Below are 21,326 nucleotides of genomic sequence, written 5' to 3' on the forward strand. Positions count from 1 at the left end.
TGAGTTTTGGAAGTGGTAATATTTTCAGTGTTTTTGCATTGGTGCACATTTACACTCCAGTATCATCTACCATATTTATGAAACCAGATCCATCCAAAACTAAGCACTACAAAAGCAATCAAGAAAAAAGAAAGTCAAAATTGAAGCAGCAATGTGGTATTATTTTAAGCTTCATTAACCCTCTCCCTATGACAACTCCTTGGATTTATTACTGTAATGCACAAGTAATGCACAAAACACATAGTCTGTCTGACCAGGAAAATGAACTGTTCCTAAAGGCGGCCATGAAATCACCACTGTTCTCTTGACATGCATTGGGAATGGCTGGGGAGCAGCTGGGGGAAACAGGACAGCAACTGGGAGAAGGAAAGTGCTGTGTACATTGTATCAGACTTCAGCAGGCCTGAAGGCTCTTAAGGTTTCAGCACACAAGTGGGCTTGTACCCTGGATCTCAGGTATGTGCTCAAGCCAGGCACAGCAGCAGCTCCCAGAGCAGCTCCATGAGAAGGTGCTGACCATGGATGCTGAAAACTCAGCTATACCTGAAGAGCTAAGCAGTTCTATAGCAAGTTCTTGACATCCCTCTGCTTTCAGTTTCTGCTCTTCCCCTTCAAAACCTCAAAATGATTCCTTCTTCAGGAGCACTCCGTCCATGAAAGGCTGAAAGTGCTTTGGTGGGCATGTGTTTCAACTTCTTTTTGCCTCCTCTGTAGGAATAAGGAGTGATTTCTCTAGTAAAGGGCAACTATATGAGAATCTACTTCTGTCTCCTGCCAGACTTCCTTTCCACCTTGCTCAGGTACTGTATTTCTTGGCAGAGGGCTTTAACACTCTTCCTCTTTTCTTCCTGTAGACTTGTCTTTCAGGCTACAGCAACTGCCTACCCTGCCAGCAGCAGTAAGTGAATAATGAATGAAGAAAAGGTGCAGTGTAGATCTGCAATTCAGTATGATTAGAAACAAATGGAATATTGTGCACCTTGGGTGTTTAGATGTCTTCTGTTTCAGCTGATGTACCATTTCTTTTACAGACAGCAAGAGGGACCACAGTTTCCTTCAGCTCAGACAATACTTTCTACATGGATAATGTACTAACTTGAATTTTTTGTTTTCAGAAAACAAACTACTGGAAACCATTTTTTGTTGCTGTTTTTCTTTTTTTTTTTTTTTTTACACATCATTCAATCTCTCATGAAATCAAGACTGTTATCTGGATGACACAGAAATATACACTGCTGAGTTATTACAACAATGACTTTACACCATCTAAAAAAAAATAGCTGTACAACAACTTTCCAGATATCAGGTTTCTTACATCAGAGATGACAGACATTGATTGTGCAAATTCACTTGTCAAGGGAAAAAATTTCAAGTTAATCAGCTGCAGATTACATTCTCCTGGTTTTCTTCATTCATTGTTCTCATAATGACAGTATTCATTAACATTGTTTTTATTCTCAACAAAATTCTAAAGCTACAAGAAAAGCAAAACAAACAGGGAAGGGGAGGGTTGAAGACTACAGTAGTCATTAACATACACTTATGTGCACTATAGAAAATAACATCTCTAGTTTCTATTTTTATTTCAACAGGAAAGTGGGAGACAAAAGTTTACAAGAGTACATCCTAAAACCTAAGTAAATCATACCCAACCATCCACCATAAATTTTTATTTTTATGAGAATTCATGTGAATTTTTGTAATCAATGAATACAGCAGAAAATACCTCTGGGGTTTTCTTTTACACCAGATAACTCAGTAGTGCTATAAAACTCATTGTATAGAGTTCACCATATCAATTAACAAAACCTTAACCAGCAGTTCAACTCTGCCCAGCTACTGAATGCACCCATCTACTTTAAGATAGAGATTCTTAGAAGAAAAACAGTAAAAATTAAATATGAAAACTACACATTTCTTACAGAACTTGAGTTTTATTGTGGGTACATGAAGAATATCTATTATGGAGAAATACCAAACTATGGAGAATCAGTATTTTTAAGTAGAGGGTGCAGAGAGAAGATTTAGTCCTTTATAAGTTTATCAAATAAATGCACTAGGGTTTGCACGGGGATCCTTTTGGTTCCTGTATCTGTAGGTCAGCCAGACTCCCAGAATCTGAAAATAAAAACCAAAGATATTATTAAGCAGAGAGTCTCCACCCCATCTTCTAGTTTTACAAAATTTGTTTTAAACATAAAATCACGACAACGAATTTCCAGTATACAGGTTTAGGATATTTTACTGTTGCTAAAATTGTACAAACACACTCCATCTTTCTTAATTAGAAAAAAGAATGCACCCTCTCTCTCTCTGAGAAAAATCATATCCTAGCAACAGAGAGAAAAACAAAACGAAGACCACAAAACTATAAACAAAAGCCAAACCATATTCACAATGCAATAAAAAATTTCCATTGTTATAATGAAAGTTAAATTATTCTTCTCCTCTTCCCAAATAATACTCATAAAGCTGCTTTTAGTATAATGATAAAAAAATTCTCCAAATTGTTTCATTTTACCAGTACCACTTAACTATACAGCTATTCTTGTGCAGTTTCAAATCTTGCTATTCCCCCCAGCTATCTCCCTTCCCTTCCAGCACCTTCACTTTTTTAGCTGAGATGACTGAGGTCAGCATGATTCTGTTTAAGTTGCCATATCTCTCTTGTTGCTGTCATATGTACAAACCTTCTAAAACTCAGTTAAGCAACAGGAAGAACATTTTCACATGCTCAGCTCTGGGATTAGAAAATACTTGCTCTGAGGATTTTATACTCCAATCAATAAAGCAAGTTATGCATTATCATGGCACTAAAGCAAAAAGCCTAAAGAATTTTTAATTTTAACATAGTGTATAAAATACAGTTCACTCCTCATGCAACTCTATCTTTGCACTACAGGTGGCACCAAAAAAAAAAAAAAAAAACCAAAAAACAAACCTCAAAGACCTTATGTGTGCTAGAGTGAGGAACAGGTGGGAAGAAGAGGGAACAAGGTAAAGCAACAGCACTCTTTTTCTGACTGTTGAAGAATGGTACAATTGAACAGCTAACTTTCTGAATAGCTTAAACTTTACAGTACCATATTTTAATGCTGAGGTTTCTTGTCTAAATAACAAAGTTGCCAGAAAAGTCTTCCTTCTGACAGACTTACGCAAGCTCATAGTTTTGAAAAATTTGGCCTAATTAATTATTTGACTACAGAGACCAGACTGAGGTTTCCTGTAATAAACCCCCTAAAACTGTGTTTCACAAAACAAAACTTTACAAGTGGGGAAAAAAGCACTCAATTTTCCAACCATCCACTCACCTCTGTGAAACTGAAGAAGAGTCCTATCCCTCCGACAAATCTCAGCACCATTCCAGCATATTCCTCCATTATCGGTGCACACGGTCTACAGTGGAGAGTTCTAAGACAATCCTGTAGCAGATACAGAGAATTGCTTTCCATTTGCTGATGACACTTTGTTGTTTGAAAGCATCTAGTTTGCTCCAGAGGAGACTGCTACCCATGGATAAAACTCCAGCAGTTTTAAAAGATTCCATGAGAGCAAGTATATATAAATGACAGTGGAGTACAAACTTTGCAGGGTGCCCTGTAATTGTCTTTCCAGTAAATTAAGAGAAGAGCTTAGTGTCACTGCAACAACTACATTACACATCTGTTAAAATGCTGCTTTCTGTAACTGTGAAAACAGCTGTACATTTTTGAACACAGTGTGCAAAAGTTATGGTTTCTCACACTTGAAGAACTTACAGCAGCGCAGGTTGCATTCGAATAGAAAACTCGGAATCCACAACAATTCAGATTTCTCTCAATATCTGATCTTGCACTGTTGGTGTTAGTCCATCCCACCTCTAGAAGTTCACTCTAGAAGCCATAAGCAAACACATATTACATTAATTGAACTGTTTTACACTACAAGCCAATATACAAAATCAAGCTGATAATGCTCTAAAGCTTTCAGATCTTGCTGCTTAACAGGAGAATATAAATATATTAAAGAATGACTGGGGTGTCCAAAGAGGCTGCTGTTCAATGGAAGAACAGCACCTAACAGCAGCACATTCACAGGTATAATTCCTTTCCTTCCACTGTTTTTGCTAAACCAAACAAGATCACTAGTAAAGGGACATGTGACTCTGCCCAGGCTATACACAAAAAGCACCCTCACATGCAAAAACCTATTATTTAGTCACTGTGTCCTTACTCACTTTAAGAACAGGTCTCCATACCACATGGAAGACTGTTTTACTTTCACACATAACTGCCTAATGTAGTTATGACCTTTCCAGTTACATAAGAACAATTCAGTGACTTTATCAAACTTACAGCATGATTACTGTATATTTCATCAGCTTATCTGAAATTGCTGAGCACAAGACATATCCAAGATATCATGCTGCTACACCTGTGACTATAAATCTAGAAAAGAAGCTTAAAAACAAATCAATTTTTTTAAAAAAAAGTCAGATTTGGCCCCAAATGTATTTCTTTCTAGCTGTCAGAGCCAAGCGCTGACCAAGGTCTAGTGCTCCTAGATAATAACGTATTATATAAATAGGACAATGCTGATTTTCTTAAAATATGCTATTTCCATTTTAGGGAGGACCATACACAAATACATGTGTCTCTGTACATATATATTTATAGTGTTAAGCTATAGATTAACTGAGAAGTCAGGAAACTTTTCTTACCTGCTGTTCCTCATTTAATGCCAAACAGGCACAGGAGACAGAAAACTGAACAATAAAGACTAGCAGAAGAATAATCATGTACTGGAAACAATCAGTAGTTAAGGATATACTCTCAAATTAATTCTGCTTTTATAACATATGCATCTAATGGTATTCCTTATTTTACTGCGTAACAGTTAAGTCCTTTAAAACAAAAGAATTATGAGAGCAAATTCTGACTTGATGTGAAAAGATTACCTAAATAATGTTCACAAAACCCAATCACCATGCACTCTTTTTGGCTACTACTATACATAGCTGGTATTTCCGGGTTAGGCATTTCTTGCCTAGCAAGAAAACATGAGCAGAGAGGTTCATAAAAGGAGCTTTGAGAGAAAAATCTCCAGCTATTTTTTCCAGCTTTAGGGGTTTATGTAATTTCAATATATTTCACTTAAATAAAGTAGTAGAGGAAACAATTTTCTGGGTATTGCATATTCAGATTACTTTTTTTTTTTTAATTATATAGTCCCGTAATTAACTACAAAAAATAACTTTAGCATAGATTAACAATTAAAAAAGGTAAGAGTTGCTCTTGGAACACAGCCTCACACACATTTGGACTGCTGCATCTGAAGATGGTATAAAACAGAAGGAATAAATTTTGATACTAAAATCATGATTTGAAAGTTGGGGAGTACTTCAAAATTTGGCTGCTGTGTTCAGAGGCAGATACTTCACACAATTAAGCTGTTTGTAAAGTGGAGGTCAGTTCTTATTAATAGACCAGAGAAGTTAAACATTAATAGTTCACCTACTTTAGCTCTGTGTATGGCTGAGCACACAGTAAGAGGCACCTGCGACACAGTGAGCTACCACAAAAAGCTCTCAAAGAATTAAGAGTCTTATTTTTAAAAGAAGATGTGAATACTTCTATCTTCAGAGCACAAACAATGGGGGGAAAAAAGGAAACTGAAACAAAGTTAAATGGGAAGGAAGTGTAATTTAGAGTGCACTTGACCAAAGCAGGATTGTGAATTTCTGTTGTTTCTGAAGCACTTCCTCCAGCCATCTCAGCTGACAGAGGAGGTTTTTTACATGGCTCCAACAATGCTGCAATCAATGCAATGCATCAGAAGGATACAAAGAATAGCAACACTTGATGATGTTTCACTGCACCAATCAATCCAACTAAGGCAATAAAGAAGAGGAAGACTCCTACTGCAATTACCACTCCAACAACTTTGAAACTAGAGATGAGGCCGAAGCCAATTCCCCATGCTGCAATTCCAATCAGCAGCAGGCTCACCAGCTGGAGGGAAGAGAAAACACAAAGTTAGACTGCATACTAAAACAGACTCCCACACAGAGGTAATTTTTTACATTAAAGTTGTTTCTAGAAAGGTACAATTTTTCTTTCTGGTGCAAAGAGAAGAAACACGACCCTAAATAAACCAATCCTCCATATCATTGTATAGGTAACTTCAGTTCCAGATGTTTTAAGGCATACATATTCTTCCACACTGCCAATGTGGAACTGTTACAACTCAAACTACCTATAAGTGAAGCCATATTGTACTATCAGTGACTGACTAGAGACACTAAACTTTAGATCCTAATGTAATTGACAAATAAGCTAAAAATCATCAGCTTTAATTCAGAGTGGAATAAGAATGAAAATTTCTGATATTTTGTGAAACTGTGGCAGTGTATTTAAAGATAATAGAATATACAGCTGCACAGCTCTGAATGTGTAAAAAAGAGCACTTTGCCAAAACTTACTGCAATCAGCTGTATTAATTCATTGAAGAAGTTTCTATATATTTGATGATGTAACACAACAGTTAACACGGTCACACAAAAATACATTTTGGATCTGAATTTCAAGGATGTTATGCAGTGAAACAATAAGGGCATCCTGTCTCCTCTGCAAATTTCTTCAAGAAAATAGCTCTACTATTAAGGGAATCCTATTTAAATACCCAAAACACTTATGCTGTTTCCTTCCTTTTAAACATAGTATTCAGTGAAGGCAGGCAGGAATCTGTCCCAGTTACTTCACAGAGATTTATTGTTTATATGGGCAGGAAGCTCCAGCCTTTCCTGTTTCCACACCAAAAAAACATGACCTTGAGAAAAAAGAAATTTCAACATGAAAAGCTGCAGAGAAATCAGTAATGAAGTCCAGCAGAAGGGAAGCAGCAGGCAAAGCCAACCTAGATGTCCAAAGGACAAGACGCCCATGACTCTGGTTTGAAACAGACCTATGTGTAACATTGCTCATTACATTCTCTGTTAAATGACATCAATTCAACACGCAAGTTTTAACTTTCCAAAACTCTGATCTCACAAAAAACTTCCCGCTTTATAGCTACTTAAAAAAAAAATCCAAACCAACAGTATAAAACAGTAGGGCACTTAGTCTAGTCCAACTATTTGGCTTTGTTTAGTAACAGGTATAGAGCAAGCAGTTACACTTTCTCACCATTTCCATCCAAACAAGGCACATTCTCACAACATTTTACTGCTTACCCAGAAGGCAGGAAGGATTTAGAAAAAAAAGGTAATTTCCAACTTACCACTTTAGAATTCCCCTACAGCTGGGAATTCTTATTGGTTTTAATGCCAAATACATCTGTACACTTTTTCTATTTAAGTACATGTTAGAGGACTAACCTATGTAATATAGCTCTTGAAACATGGAAATCTAGGATAACATCAAGAGAAAGCTAGTAAAACAACTACAGATGCTAATCAATATAAAAACAGCAGGTGGATTTTTTTTTTTTTGTGTTCACACAGGAATACATCTCAAACTTTTTACCAAAAACCAGTAATCCACACAAGAAATTTAAGAGCCTGCAAAAACAAAAGCAGGATATTTGTCATACCTACACTACTCTCTTAGAACATAAAGAGACAAAAAATATATAACATTCAAAGGAATTGTTGTGAAAATGCTGTATCCAGTCAGGCAGATCCATGATCTGGATCAAAATCATTACTGGCCACTCCTTCCATGCCACTTGAAATTGTGGAAAATTGACTGTTTCAAAACTAACATGGAGACTACAGATTTACTGACCACTCCAGAAACTGATATAGTATTAAGTTTCTGTCTCTTCCACATGTTTACTGAAAGATGAAATGATTATAAAATCATATTCAGGTTTGGTATAAACTATCTGAATGAGAGGAATAACTCCCTCTATATAGTTTTTAGTGCCATAATGCAAAAAACTAAAGTAAAACACTACTACAAAAAGGAAAAGTAACTTGTTTTGAAAAGAGTTTTTACAAGTCTGTAAAGCAATGCAAGGCTCATAGTCCTAGGCACTGTTTAGCCACCAGAAATGACCACTTAACAGTGCTTATTCCAGTGTTTTGAGATGAAAGGATTTAAATGCAATATTTCTAAAACTGAAGCTGCTATGCTGTTATAGTATAATGTAGTTGAAACAAAATTAATGACCCAAACCACTTCAAATGAGTAACATGTACATTCTAAACATACAAGCCTTACCTACGTGCAAAAAGGCCATATATTTCTGTTAAATAAAGGAAGGACTCTCCATTGAGCTTCTGAATGGCACATTTTATTTAATTCAGACCACATTTCACAGCAGCAGAAGTTTGCCAAAGTGTCATCCTTGCAAGACAACTATCTATGAAACTTAATTTTACCTATATGAATTTACTTACACAAAGCTAGCTTTGGTTAGTAACACTTCAAATATTTGCTTGATGCATTTACCAGAAATATCTGAAATAACAGTCCAGTTTTTAGTGATTAGGGCTAATTCAGTTTCCCACAGGAGGGTTGGAGAAATGGCCTGTTAGACTAAATAGCCACAGACCAGATTGCTGAACTTTAAGAACACTAATTGATGGCTCAGCATCAGCTGGTAGCAGGTAAGCATCACCACGAAGGCTGACACTGGAGCCAGTATCACACAGTATCTTCATCAACAACCTGAATATAACACAAAATTAATTATCAGAAAATTTGTGGATGATACTAAACAAGGAAGAATGGTTGACTCTTCAAGAAGAGATTTAACTCAGATATATCTTGATAAACTTGAGGAATAAGCCAATGTTGGGAACCTTGCAAAGTGAAAATTGTGCTCCTGGGTGCTTCAGTGGAGTCTGGGATTGGAGCAGTTGAACAACAGCCTTACTGAGACAGATATGGAGATCAAACTGTTTGTCAGGTTGAACAGAAGCCAGGAGACAGCTCTCTGCAAACAGGGAAAGCCAAGAGTGCAATCAAAGGAAACACAATGCTGGTGAGACTGCAGCTCAAATATTGTGTTCTATTTCAAGTCCCCCAGGCGGAAAAGGAATTTGAGAACCTGGTATGAGTCAGTAAAACGGCATGGAGCCTTGAGAATGAGAGTTCTGAGAGGAGGTGATGGATCTGGGTTTGTTCTACAACAAAGAGGCTGCCTAGGGATCATCACATAGTAATTGAAGCTGAAGGCACATGGAGGCAAACTCTTCTGGATATCACAAGTAACAGCTTGTGAGGTTCAGACTGGACATTAGAAAACACATCTGCAAGGTGGTTTGGCGATGATCTTTGTTCTCAGGGGTTTCCAAGACACCACAGATTAAGCCACAGACAGCAAGCTACTGTTATTCCTAATCCTGCTCTGACCGGGTGCCTGGACTGAAGAGCCCCAAAAATGCCTTCCAGCCAACACTCCCACACACCACAGCCAGCACTTTGACCATGCCGCTCTCTCTACACCAAAAATCAAAGTTTTAACAGGTAAATAAGAGGTGGCTTTAGCACTGATCAAGGACTTTTCTGCACCATCTAGCTCATTGCACAGCTTCTAGAACACCTATCAGCAAAACACCTTCTTAAAAGCAGTAAGAAGGTCTCTCAATAAAAGGCCAATAAACGATTCTTCAGAAGTACTTACACGGCTTCAAAAACACAAGTACAAGTCTTTAAAAGGTCACACTCACTTAAGACATGTTCACATAAAAACCAACAAGCATTACGAGCAAAGAATTTATAATAACCTTGAACTGGAGTAATTTCTGTACAGAATGATGCTATAAGCACATACTGTCCACAAACCAGAAAAAACAATACAAAGCCCCAGAAAGTGCATACATGTGGAGGGGTGGCAGTATTTTGTATTTAAAATCTTCATTTACTACATATTATCTTGTCCACCAAGTCAAGCTCTAGCTACCTTACTTAAAAGGCACACACAGAAATACAGGCTTAGCTAATTTTGACATTAAGTAAATGCTTTACCAAAACAAATCTTTAGGTAGCACAAATTCTAAGTGATGATCAGTAGTTTTCCCTACAAGATAAAAGCATTTCTACTTTAGAGTAAAAAAATGGGAAGAAAATCAAGCAAATTGTCAGTAAAAAAACATTACCCCAATGCCAGTGTCGGTACAGGGAAAATTATAGGCAAGATTTCAGCTGATCAGTGGAAATATAAGACTCCAGTTTAGGTGACTTCCCTTTTTTTTATACACATATATACACACATTTGAACTTCAAAGACATTCCAAAAATAACAGTTTCTCTAACAAATCTCCTAATTTGCTCTCTTCTTTAAATCGAAGTTCTCTTGCAGCACATAGCTGCTCATTTCCCTCAATCCTGTACTGGAAAAAACATATTTCTCTCCACAAGTGCCCCTTCTGTACTTATGTGCAAGTATACAGTCTACATTACAAAAAAGAAACGAAAATACTGACAAACTATTTCTCTATGCAATGCCACGAGAAACAATTCAAATGCTAAAACCACTTCCTCCTTCTTACAACAAGAAGCTACCAACAAATCTGCTGTCTTGACTAACTGGCAACTTTTTGGTATTTCAACTAGCGTGGTCTACTGGCTGGGAAGGAAGTCATATGCAGAAGTTGCTATTCCCACTGCTTCCTTACCACGTCAGTACAAACAGGGGCTGGCAAAAACTGCACTTCAGAATTTAAATTTCCCAAACTACTGACTCACCATTCCCAGGTAAAGAGATTATATAGCATTTATACTTATATCAGTAAGGGAAATATTTACAGAATAGCTGTCAGGGTGAATATGGAACAGGAACTAAAACCAGAGAGATTACACAAATGATGAAATACATACTCTCTAACCTCTCTGCATTTAAGTTCATATTCTAGTACTTTTTAAGGGTGCTTTAAAATTTAAATGTCAAATGGCATATTTACTGAAGGTGGAGGTTTCCATCACTCTCCCCTTCAATTTGGGCAACCATTTCTGCACAGCCATAGAGAATCTAGACAATAATTCTGATTCCTGGCACTTCATTTAAAAACACCACATTAAAAAACAGGCAGTACATAGTGGTGTAACCATAACCTTTAGTGAGTCAAAATTAAACTAAATTGGTTTCTATCACAGGTGTAAGCTACTCAACCTGTAAGCAACTTTATTTCCTTACATTACTACTTCAGCTTTACTGAGAGCAAAGGAAAGCTCTCCAAAGGCTTTCCAGCAGAAAGCAAAATCTTCTACCTTTACGTGACTTACCTAAATGAAGAGTGATCAGTGGTCTGATTACTGAACAGCCTTGAGACACGCAGTCTGGAACAAGCAATTTATGTGAAAGGCAGCATTCCTGACTCCTGTCACAAAAGCCTGTTCTTTCAGTTTCAGGCCTTGTAAACAGTTCTTCACCTTATTGGCCATGTAACAAACTACTTACACACTAAAATGTCAGCTAGATTTAACCCCTGCCAAACACTCTCTGGTCTTTGGAAATGGAAGCTTTCTGCTGTGCAGCAGGAACAATTATGCTCTAAAATGTTTACTTTTACTCACACGTTTGTTCATTGTTTGTTTAAGAGGTTATGAAATGTTTTCAGAAAGCCTCGTGAGCCCACAGATCCCTCTTCCATACATCACATCTCCTTCAACACAAAAACAAGAGTACAAAACCCCACAACTCATGAGGTATGCTACAATGCTTCTACAGGGCATTCAAAGGGGTTCTCAATAATTCTGCTGGTTTTAAAGTGCCCACCTGCACTACCAGGATGGCTGAAAACATCAGCAGTACCAAACACCATGCTCCATACACCCTCGTCCTGTGTGCCCTGTTGTTCTCCTGCTCTTTCCCTAAGGACAGGCTGCCTTCTTGGCTCCAAACGCCACTGCACACTCTGCACAAGAAAATGAAAAACCAAAACACACTCCTGGCTGGTCTATGGACCCACCACCACCACAAACTGCTGCCACTTTGGCTGTAAACTGACACACAGTATAGCCGAGGGCCTTTCCAAGCCCTGGGAAAATATCTTTATCTATCTGTACTTTTGCTGTACTCTTCCATGAGCATAGAAGCCTTCCCAAAATGCCAATGAAAACAAAAAGGCCACAAGACTGACATGACCAACATTACCTTCCTTGACTAATACCTTGGAGCCTCTGTACCAATTTTATTCATATGTCAAGACTACATAGCCCAGCTTATACTGCCATCTTTAAAATGTTCTTGAGAACAGGAATGGCTCCAAGGCAACCCATCCCATTTTGCTGACCATCCAGTCATGACAATGAGTGAGACCAGCACAAAACAGGCTGGTGCTGGGGCAAACCCTCCATGCTGCACACCTAAATGCTGACCAGAGCCTGTCACACAGAGCAAGAAGTGGGTTATCTACTTCTTACAGCTGAAAACAAACTTAAGACAAACCAAAATGGAGCTGCACTCAGAGATCACAGGCTCACCCACCAGTGTGAAAGAAATTGCCCCTTGAGGCAAGAACTGTGCTTCTTTAACTCCTGTCTGCTTGTACCTGGCTCTGTGTAGCCCCTGCACCAGTCAGGAAATATCAGAGAAAAGAAAGGCACATTCCCTTTCCCGAGGAAAATCCAGATGTTCGCCCTGCCTCTGACACCAGGTTTCCCCTATGCAACAAAAAGATGAAGCAGACATTTGCATGGAAGATGCAATATTCTCCAGGAACTTTGAAAAGTATAACAAACATTATTATAAAATAGATTAGTAATTAAAAACCCTCTTAAAATCTTCAAGGCCAGGTTGGATGAGTCTTTGAACAACCTGGTCTAGTGGTAGGTGCTCCTGTCCATGGCAGAGGGGTATCATGATTTTGAAGGTCCCTTCCACCCAAATCATTCTATGATACCAAGCACACACTGTCCAAATCTGAGAACTTCTATACTTATCTTTGCATATTTCCATAATAGAGGGAAAGCAAGTTTGATAAAGAGGGCAGAAAGCCCAAATGCACCTTCAATAATTACAGCATCACGAGAGCAAAAACAGCGATAGGAAAAACAAAACAAGCCCAAAAAACACAATGCTTTGAAAATGGATGCAAAAGTCATTTAATAGGCAATCAAAAAAAGAGGTTCAGTGAATGAAGTAATATAAAAAGTGAATTATTTTGATACGGTACTTTCTACTGTTACAAGTAAATGTGGATGTTTTTATGGAATAAGCTTTGTGCTACTAAAAAAATACACACTTATAATGGAAGAGGTACTGTATGTTTTAAGTGAAATCAAATGGCTGCTCTAGGTGTAAGAAAAACAGAAAGCCTGCACATCAAAATGTGAGATGTTTACATGCTGCCAACAAACATTTCATGTTTCCTGCTGCAGCAATAATTAAGCAGCTGCTTGGGTGACAAAATCAGCACACACCACCTGAATGAACTATCAGTATTTTTTAAATTTGAGTATCTAAACTCATGGCTTACCTACAACTTCAACCTTTCACCACTAGTTAGGAACTTCCCTTTCCAAAAATCAGATTTGAACTGTTTGCACTTCAACACAAACATTGAAGACTTCCTTGGAAGCTTAAGTTTTAAGTTACAAACACATCCCTGAATTTGCATTAATTCTGTGGACAGGCACTTTAAACAGTGTATATGGATTTGCCATTTGATGGGAAATGCAAATATCACTGACTAAATAAAAACTAAATAGGCCAGATACCCAAAGTTAGTATTTTAAAGGTTATTGTATTCAGTTCTTCCATGTAAGGCTTTACTCTGACAATTTGCATCATCATATACCCAGAGTCAATAAATAGTCTAAATTATTTTTTTCTACTCTTCCTCTACGCATAAGGAACCATACTGAAGTCAGCAAGACTCAGCACAGATGCCAGAATTACTCATATAAAATAGATTGAAAAATAGAATCAGTCCCTAAGGACACTAACTTAGTCAGGAAAAGAACAAAAAGTCATCAGCAAAGTAACATCAGAAAAGAACATTAAGTGAGCAATTAGGTTACTGGGTTTCTGGTCTCTTGCCTTAAATCAGTAAATGATTTATTAATGTCAGGACATGTATTTTTCTTGGTGTACTACAAAAAAAACTCAAAAAAGGCAGAATCAAAAAATAAATTAAGGTCCAATATAATATTTTATCTTGGAGTGTTTAATTGAAAGGTAGAATACAAACTGAAACCTCCAATATACAGTTTTCAGGGTTAATTCACATCACATAGATACATCAGTGCTGGCAATAAAAACATCCAAGTGTTATCTATCCCTTCTTACCACACTACTCCCTTCTCATCCCTTATTAGTGAATCTACACTATTTTAAAGAGATGATTATTAAGTTATTGTCCTGATTGTCTTCTGTATTTTTTTTCAGCTGGGAGAAAATAAGTCCATCATTTACTGTGATGCTCCAACCCTTGTATTTCCAGTTTCTGTCTAACCAAGGAACAGAGAATCCCACACATTTTGCTAGATCAACTCTACCAGGCCAACTAAGCACCATGTTATTTCTCCAACTATGGATTTAAAAGCATTAAGTCTTGTAACTTGTCTATAATTAATAAACAATACTAGCAATAACAACTGGATATTCTTGTAACTATAATTTAATGATGTCATTCCTTCCTTTCAGCAAAAAACATTTGTTCTGCATAGGTCAAGTGACACCCACAAAGTAAAGTCTACTCAAGGAGGCATCAGAGATTAAGGCTGTAAATACACTGTACAGGTACCACAGACAGAACTACAGAAGTCCAAAAGTTCAACCCACCCTTGCTGAGGCCAGGTATGTCCAAAAGACCTACCAGACTCATTACACCTGGTTAATATCTGGATATATGCCTACAGAAATAAATGATGGAATCATTAGGGAAAAAAACACCTGCTGTCCACATGACATCACAATAAGATTTGTGCATCCATCTGAGAATGATCCAAATTTCTCTCACTCTTCTGTCACTCAAGGAATAATAGGAATAATAAAAGAAGTCTTGCATTAAGTGAACAGCAAAATTGGGATGGGATAATGCCCCAAATAACCCATCTTCTGGGACAGGAAAATCCCATGAGAAGCTGGCCACAATGATCTTCGGGAATCCCTTTCAAACCGAGCTATTTTATGATTCTAACTCAGCTCCATCATGACACTCTATATACATTAAACTTATCTTCAACTACAGATACTAAACACCTATCTGCTCCCCTGTTCTGCCTGGCTGTAGTCCAACACCACAAGGCATCACAGGGATCCAGGCTGACTTTCACAGTGGGTAGGCTGGGCTGCCTAGGCATGATCCAGACCTTTTCAGGGACATATTTCACTCCTCAAGCTCCTCCAAGGACAGAGATCAAGTAAGAGTGCAGCCTCTCCTATATAAAGATTTCTCTTCTGCTCTTTTCTGAGGAAAGGAGGGGTCGGGTCACCTCATACACCCAAGAATATAACATCAACTAACTGGCTTCAGCACAGGTGCTCCCACACCCCTTCGTGCTCCATCCTGGTGATCACCATCAGGTCCAGTTACTACCAGCTACTGTTTGTTCTGATGAACAGTGTTAGACCTGCTTGGTTCTCCTGTCCTGCCTTCAGCCAAGATCATGCAATGCTTTTGGAAAAGCACAGATACAACTGCCCACAAGCCCTGGATGACCCCAATTTCAGTCTGCTGGAAGCCACTGCCAAGCACAGTTGTTAACCTGAAACATTAGAGGACATTCTACCTCTCCAGATGTGTTGTGAGAGGAAGCCATTACACTTACTCCCGTTTCTTGCTATTTCTGACCCCTTTAAAAATAGATAGCCAGAAAAAAAAAATCCTGTAGCAACACCACAATTGGAAATTTTATTATTTTCTGTTGAAAACAAGCCGTCCAATATGCTGGAGCAAAATCAGGCACCTGCCTGGAGCTCTCCAGCAAAGTAATTTATTTAACATCCTACTTCTTTCCCCCTCCTCACGTATATTCCCACCACCCCAAACAGTCGGACTTGGCAACTCGCTGGTCCATCCCAGGGAACACCGGGGGCGCTGGGGGCCTTGTCACGGACCGAACCGCACTCATTTGGGCACTGATCCTCGGCTGAGGAATTACAAATTCCCTGCTTCACGACAGGATTGGTGCGGCGCCCTTTCCCGACGGAGAAAAAGGGCACGGGCGGGCCGGGCCCCGGGGCCGCTCCTTCCAGGAGATGAGCCGGCCGCCGCCCCGGGCGGGCAGCGCTCCCAGGCCGCCCTGGATTTTGATCCCGAGCAGCCACGTCCGCGCGGCGACAAAGCCCGGCCTAACCGCTGTCACCTCCTCACCCTCCAACCCCATCCTCCCCAGCCGGAAGCAGCGACCGCCCAGCGGCCGCAGCGCGGACCCCCCCCCGCCGCGGCCACATCCCGCCGGGAGACGCGCAGCGAACCCCGCCGCCTCTCCAGCGCAGCACAGCGCAGCCGGCGGCGGGAGCGGCGGGAGCAGCAGAGCCCCGCGGGGTGCTCGGAGACGAGCGGCACGCACCGTGTAGAGCAGGTTGAGGGCGCACAGGCAGTTCTTGGAGCAGGCGAAGCCCCCGCACGCCATCGCTCCGCCGCCGCCGCCCCGCGCGGCAGCCGCTCCGCCAGGAGGCCGCGGCCCCGCCCCCGGCCGCGCGCGGGTGCGGCCGCAGCAGGTGAGCGGCGCCCGCTGATTGGCCGCCGCGGGGCGCAAAGGTAAATGGATGCAAATGAGGGCGGTGACGTCGGCGCCGTCACCCGCTATCCGCCGGCTCGCGCTGGGCGGGTGCGGCCCTGTCCGCTGTCACCCGTCACCGCTGTGGAGACGGCACGAGCCCCGATCCCGATCCCTGATCCCCGATCCCCGGTCCCCGCTGCGGAGACGGCACGAGCTCTGCTCCCTGATCCCCGATCCCCGATCCCCGATCCCCGGTCCCCGATCCCCGATCCCCGGTCCCCGATCCCCGGTCCCCGATCCCCGCTGCGGTGACGACACGAGCCCGGGCCTGGCCCCCGCCCGCCGGGCCCCGCTCTGTTCCCCTCACGAGCGACGGCGCCTCGCCGGTGCCGCCGCACCCCTGTAATCCGTGGCCCGTGTAATCCCAAGGAAAACATCCAGGGCTTTACTTGTACAGACCGTGAAATTGTTCGGAGTGCTGGTAGTTCCACCAGCGCTTCATAGAATCATCAAGGTTGGAAGAGATCGTCAAGGCCAACCGTCAACCCAGCGCTGCTGCTGTCCTCTTGGTTCTAGTGTTAACATATTTTATTTATTTATTTATTTATTTATTTATTTATTTATTTATTTTCAGTAGTATCTTTATACTCTGCATTCTTACATATTTGTGGATTTCCTTATTTTGAAGGTTAATTATTTTCAATTACAATTATTCTACTTTACAAAACCTTCCACCTGTGTCAATAATTTCCTGCTTTTCAGTACCTGGTTTTTATTAAATGTTCATACTTAGCTTGAGTAGTGTCCTGGTTCACTACAACCATCCAAAATCCTGTCTTCAGAGTCCCCGTGGGCTGCAGCCTGCTAAATGATCTTTATATTGAATACAACAGATCTGATATCTGCAAGCTATTCCAGTGTGGACACGTGTTGCCAGATTAGTGTCCAAGATTGTTTCTTATCTTTTTTCCTGGGCTTCACAAAGAAACAAGGACATTCTTGTTCCTCCCTTGGGATGTCTGTAAGGGTACGTGGCACTGTAGTTTTACTTTATCAGGTTTTGATGTGTTGATCAATTCCTAGTAAGCAAAGGAAGCTGCATCTATTCTCTGATGAATTCATGACAATTCTTAATAGGAACTTGTCATCAAAACAGTTCAGGGAGGAAATTCAGAAAGTGGGTTTTTCTGTAATTTGGCTGACCTTCATCTCCTAAGGAAGCCCCAGCAGGCGAATAATCCTTGCCAGCAGTGAGACAGTGAACAGCAGCACACTTTGTCTTTCCTAGTCTGTCACTCAGATCTTTTCTTTTTAGTTTTAAGCATCTTTTTTCCATGCTCCTTGGTATTTTGCTAGACTTCTCTTAAATACAATACACTGGGGGTTTTTTTCTCATGCAGTAACAAAGACCTGTTGCTTTTCTGTTGATGTATATATCCACCTTCCAGCTGCTAGACAGACAACTAATTCAGATTCTGCATTATTTGTGACCACAAATTAAATCTGAATGCTCAACAGCTGCTGAAGCTTTATGTTTGGTTCTAAACTTGACATCACTGCTGCTGGACCTTTGTGAAATTACACAAAGCATTAAAAATATGTTGAGATTTTTTTTCTCTGATAATTAAACTGACTTAATGTTGTGGCTTATTTGTCTTGTTGAATATGCAGATTTACTGACTGGAGCTATTGCCGTTACTGGCCCATGCTTCTGATCCTTCGGGCTCAACTCTGAAAGCATAAACCCAGTGTAAAGTCACTTGTTTCAGCTAATTTTACTAGCAGCCTAATATTTTATTGTAAAGACCGGTTTCAGAAATTGTCCACTTGATAGGAAAGTGTATTTTGGATGTATGCCCTTTCCTGAACACAGGCAGCCATCAGCATATCAAATGTTTTTGTTGGATTTTGTTGCAAATGCTAACATCTAAAGTTACTGTGCCATTGTTGCTTTGGTTATAGTGCTGAATTATTCAATACGATCATCCACTGCTCGTCTTTTTAGAAGATCTCTTTCACTATTAATTATTAAAAGCTGTACCACCACTTTCTTAATTAATGCTGGTGTTTCTTATTAAAGAACCCAGCTCCCACAGCCTGCTGGGGTTGGGAAGTACCTTTTACATGTTCACTGCTTCATGCTCAGGTAGGCATCTAACCACGTGTGATGCAACGTGGTTCATACCCACCTCTGACCATAAACTCTGGGGCATAGTTCAGCTGATGTAAGCACTCAAAGGCTCCAGTTACGTAAATAGATCTATGACAAATGCAGCAGGGCTCCTTCCTCCATTCCCCTTCCAATTTTGTTCACAAGCTGTAGTACAAACTTGGAATAATATGGTTTGGATTTAAAATAACACTTTTGGTGATACAGCAGTCGGCTATGTTGTCTGTAATTTCTGATGGTGGTCAGGAGTGTGTCTGTGCTCCCATTTCACATCAGGCTTCACTACTTAGCTTGTATTCTGGCTAGAACTAAATTGGCTCAATTCTTTTAAATGGCTTATTATGACTTGCTGGTTTTGAAAAGACTCTCCTGCAGCTGGAGGGAAATCTGTCCTTCTTTTTAGGGAAAATATAGATAGTGATACTTTGATATTTTTTTAAGATTAAGTACCTGGTCCAAGTGAGGATCCTAGGTATTTGTCTTCTCAGCCTTTGTCTTTATAGGGGATAAATTCTGCACTCCCATTCTGTTGCACAAATCCAGAGCTGCTGGACATAACCAAGAGCAGAATACGCCTTTTTCCTTTTCTTTCCTCCCTTTTTTTGTCTTTCTGGTGCTTATTCTCCGCTTCCTTGCACACTCTTTGTTCTCCTGCCCTTCTGTGGTGTGTTTCAGTGGCGCTGCTGGCAGCAGGAGGAGCTACAAACAGTGTGCATTAGATTTTCTTTCATGGGAAACTGCAGTGGGGGGAGAGTACCCTGGGCACTTGTAATGCTGCTGACGTGCACTTACAAGACAGTACAAAAAGTAAATGCTTGTGCAAAGGGAGAGGGGATGGAAACACGGAGTTACTGGGGCTCAATGCTGGCACAATTCTTACTAGTCTGAAAAGCTTAAAATGAAGCTGTTTGGGTAGTTTACTATTGATTTCCCAGTAAGCTCACATCATCTGGATTGTTCTCTGGAGGATTGCTGCATGAAGCCTGTTACTGAAACACACTAAATGAAAACTCAGCTCATAGGTAAATCTGTTCTGTTTCTGTAGGCTGTGGTCTCATGTGGGCACACTGGTTTCTGTTAGCTATGGTGTGATTGAAATCTAAAGGTCTGTGACACTTCTGAGGCATGAATTTGAAAAGTGAAGGCTCAAGTATGTACAAAGTTCTCCTAAAGTGTATACTGCTGTCTTAAAATTAAGACAGTGTGACCTTTTTTGTTACTCTCTGCTATTACGGGGTGTCTAAAATGTTGTGAGTGAAACATTGTTTGCAGAAAATGATTTTTATCACTTTATTTTTCCCAGGTTTACAATAAGTCGTTCACAGCACTTTAGGTATTTCATTTCACTCTTTGTCTTGTAAAGTCATTTTTCTTCCCCTCATTTGTATAAAGTCTCTCATGCACATCAAAATCAGGGAGGGGGAAAATAGGGTTTAAGAAAGCCAGGCGTTTCCAGGAGTAGTATTTATTGTGTACAGTTGACATATTTAGATGTTAGTCTTGAGGTGAACAGTGCGTACGCCCAACAAGACAGGGTTTCAGCTGGGTTTACTTGGAGTAAATAAAGTGCTTATCCTTCCTTGGCAGTTGACCATTAAAGCATGTTCCCATGCCAGTTAAGCATGGCTGAAATTTGGTGATGAATGTAGAATCTGTCAAGAAAGTCTGTGAAGTAAAATGCTGTTTATCATCGATCGTATTCCTCCATGGATGCAGAGTTTCCAATGTCCACTCATTTCTTGTGTCAGTGGGCAGGAAAATCTGAGTCATCTGAGTCACCTGAACTGCCTCAGTTATTGAGTCACGTTAGTCAGTCACCTTAGTTGTCAGTAACCTATGACTGAACATATGGAATCAATTAAACATACACTTTAAATGTTATCTGCTGTAACAATCAAGATTTTTTTTTTCTCAAATTCAGCGCAAATATCCTGTGGACATACCCCAGTTATTTCCTGAGGTGTTAGTAATGAACTGGCTGCGCTGTGCTGCTTGCTTGCAGTCATGAAATTCTCCCTGCTTCCTGGAACAAAACCAATTCCCAGCAGTGCTACTGCACTTGTGCCATTCCATTGCCAACCTTAAAGAAGCCCTTTCTGGCACTAGGCAGTGAGGAGTAGCATGAGAGGGTGGAGCTGTTGCATGGATCTTTGCTGTCTTACAGGTTGACATGCAAGGTGTTGTGGTGCTGATTCTTGTTAGTGATCACTACGAGCCAGACACTGTGGAGAGGCAAGCCTGGCATACAGAATAAATTTGTCTATGTTCTTTGGATTGGAGAATCTTCTCTGCAGGGAAAAAAAAAAAATGTAGAGAACTGTTTGGGATTTTTATCCCAAAACTGTTTGGGTGAAGTGAAGCATTGTAGACAGAGAAAGGGAAATTAGGACAGGAAAATAGGCCGCTTAAGTACTGTGGCTAGGGCAACCCACAACTAGGTCAGAAATTAGCTCCTCCAAAAGCACAAAGACATAGCTTCTGTTCAGTTTAATAAATCTAACAAGTGGCTACAAAGGAAATAATGGTTTGTTCATCTTTGCTCTTGGACAGACAGATAA

General features: G+C 40.2%; 1 protein-coding gene across 1 annotated transcript; it reads right to left on the bottom strand.

The window, feature by feature from the left end:
* Positions 1–16,570, bottom strand: TSPAN13 (tetraspanin 13). Its single transcript, XM_056484338.1, has 6 exons — positions 16,446–16,570; positions 5,823–5,990; positions 4,700–4,780; positions 3,759–3,872; positions 3,312–3,422; positions 1–2,118 (listed from the first exon to the last, which is right to left on the bottom strand). Exons 1-6 carry the CDS (start codon positions 16,506–16,508, stop codon positions 2,044–2,046), a joined length of 612 nt encoding a protein of 203 aa, XP_056340313.1. The 5' UTR covers positions 16,509–16,570; the 3' UTR covers positions 1–2,043.
* Positions 16,571–21,326: the final 4,756 nt, after the last annotated feature.

This window comes from Oenanthe melanoleuca, chromosome 2 (genome assembly GCF_029582105.1).
Source record: "Oenanthe melanoleuca isolate GR-GAL-2019-014 chromosome 2, OMel1.0, whole genome shotgun sequence".
NCBI classification, from domain to species: domain Eukaryota; kingdom Metazoa; phylum Chordata; class Aves; order Passeriformes; family Muscicapidae; genus Oenanthe; species Oenanthe melanoleuca.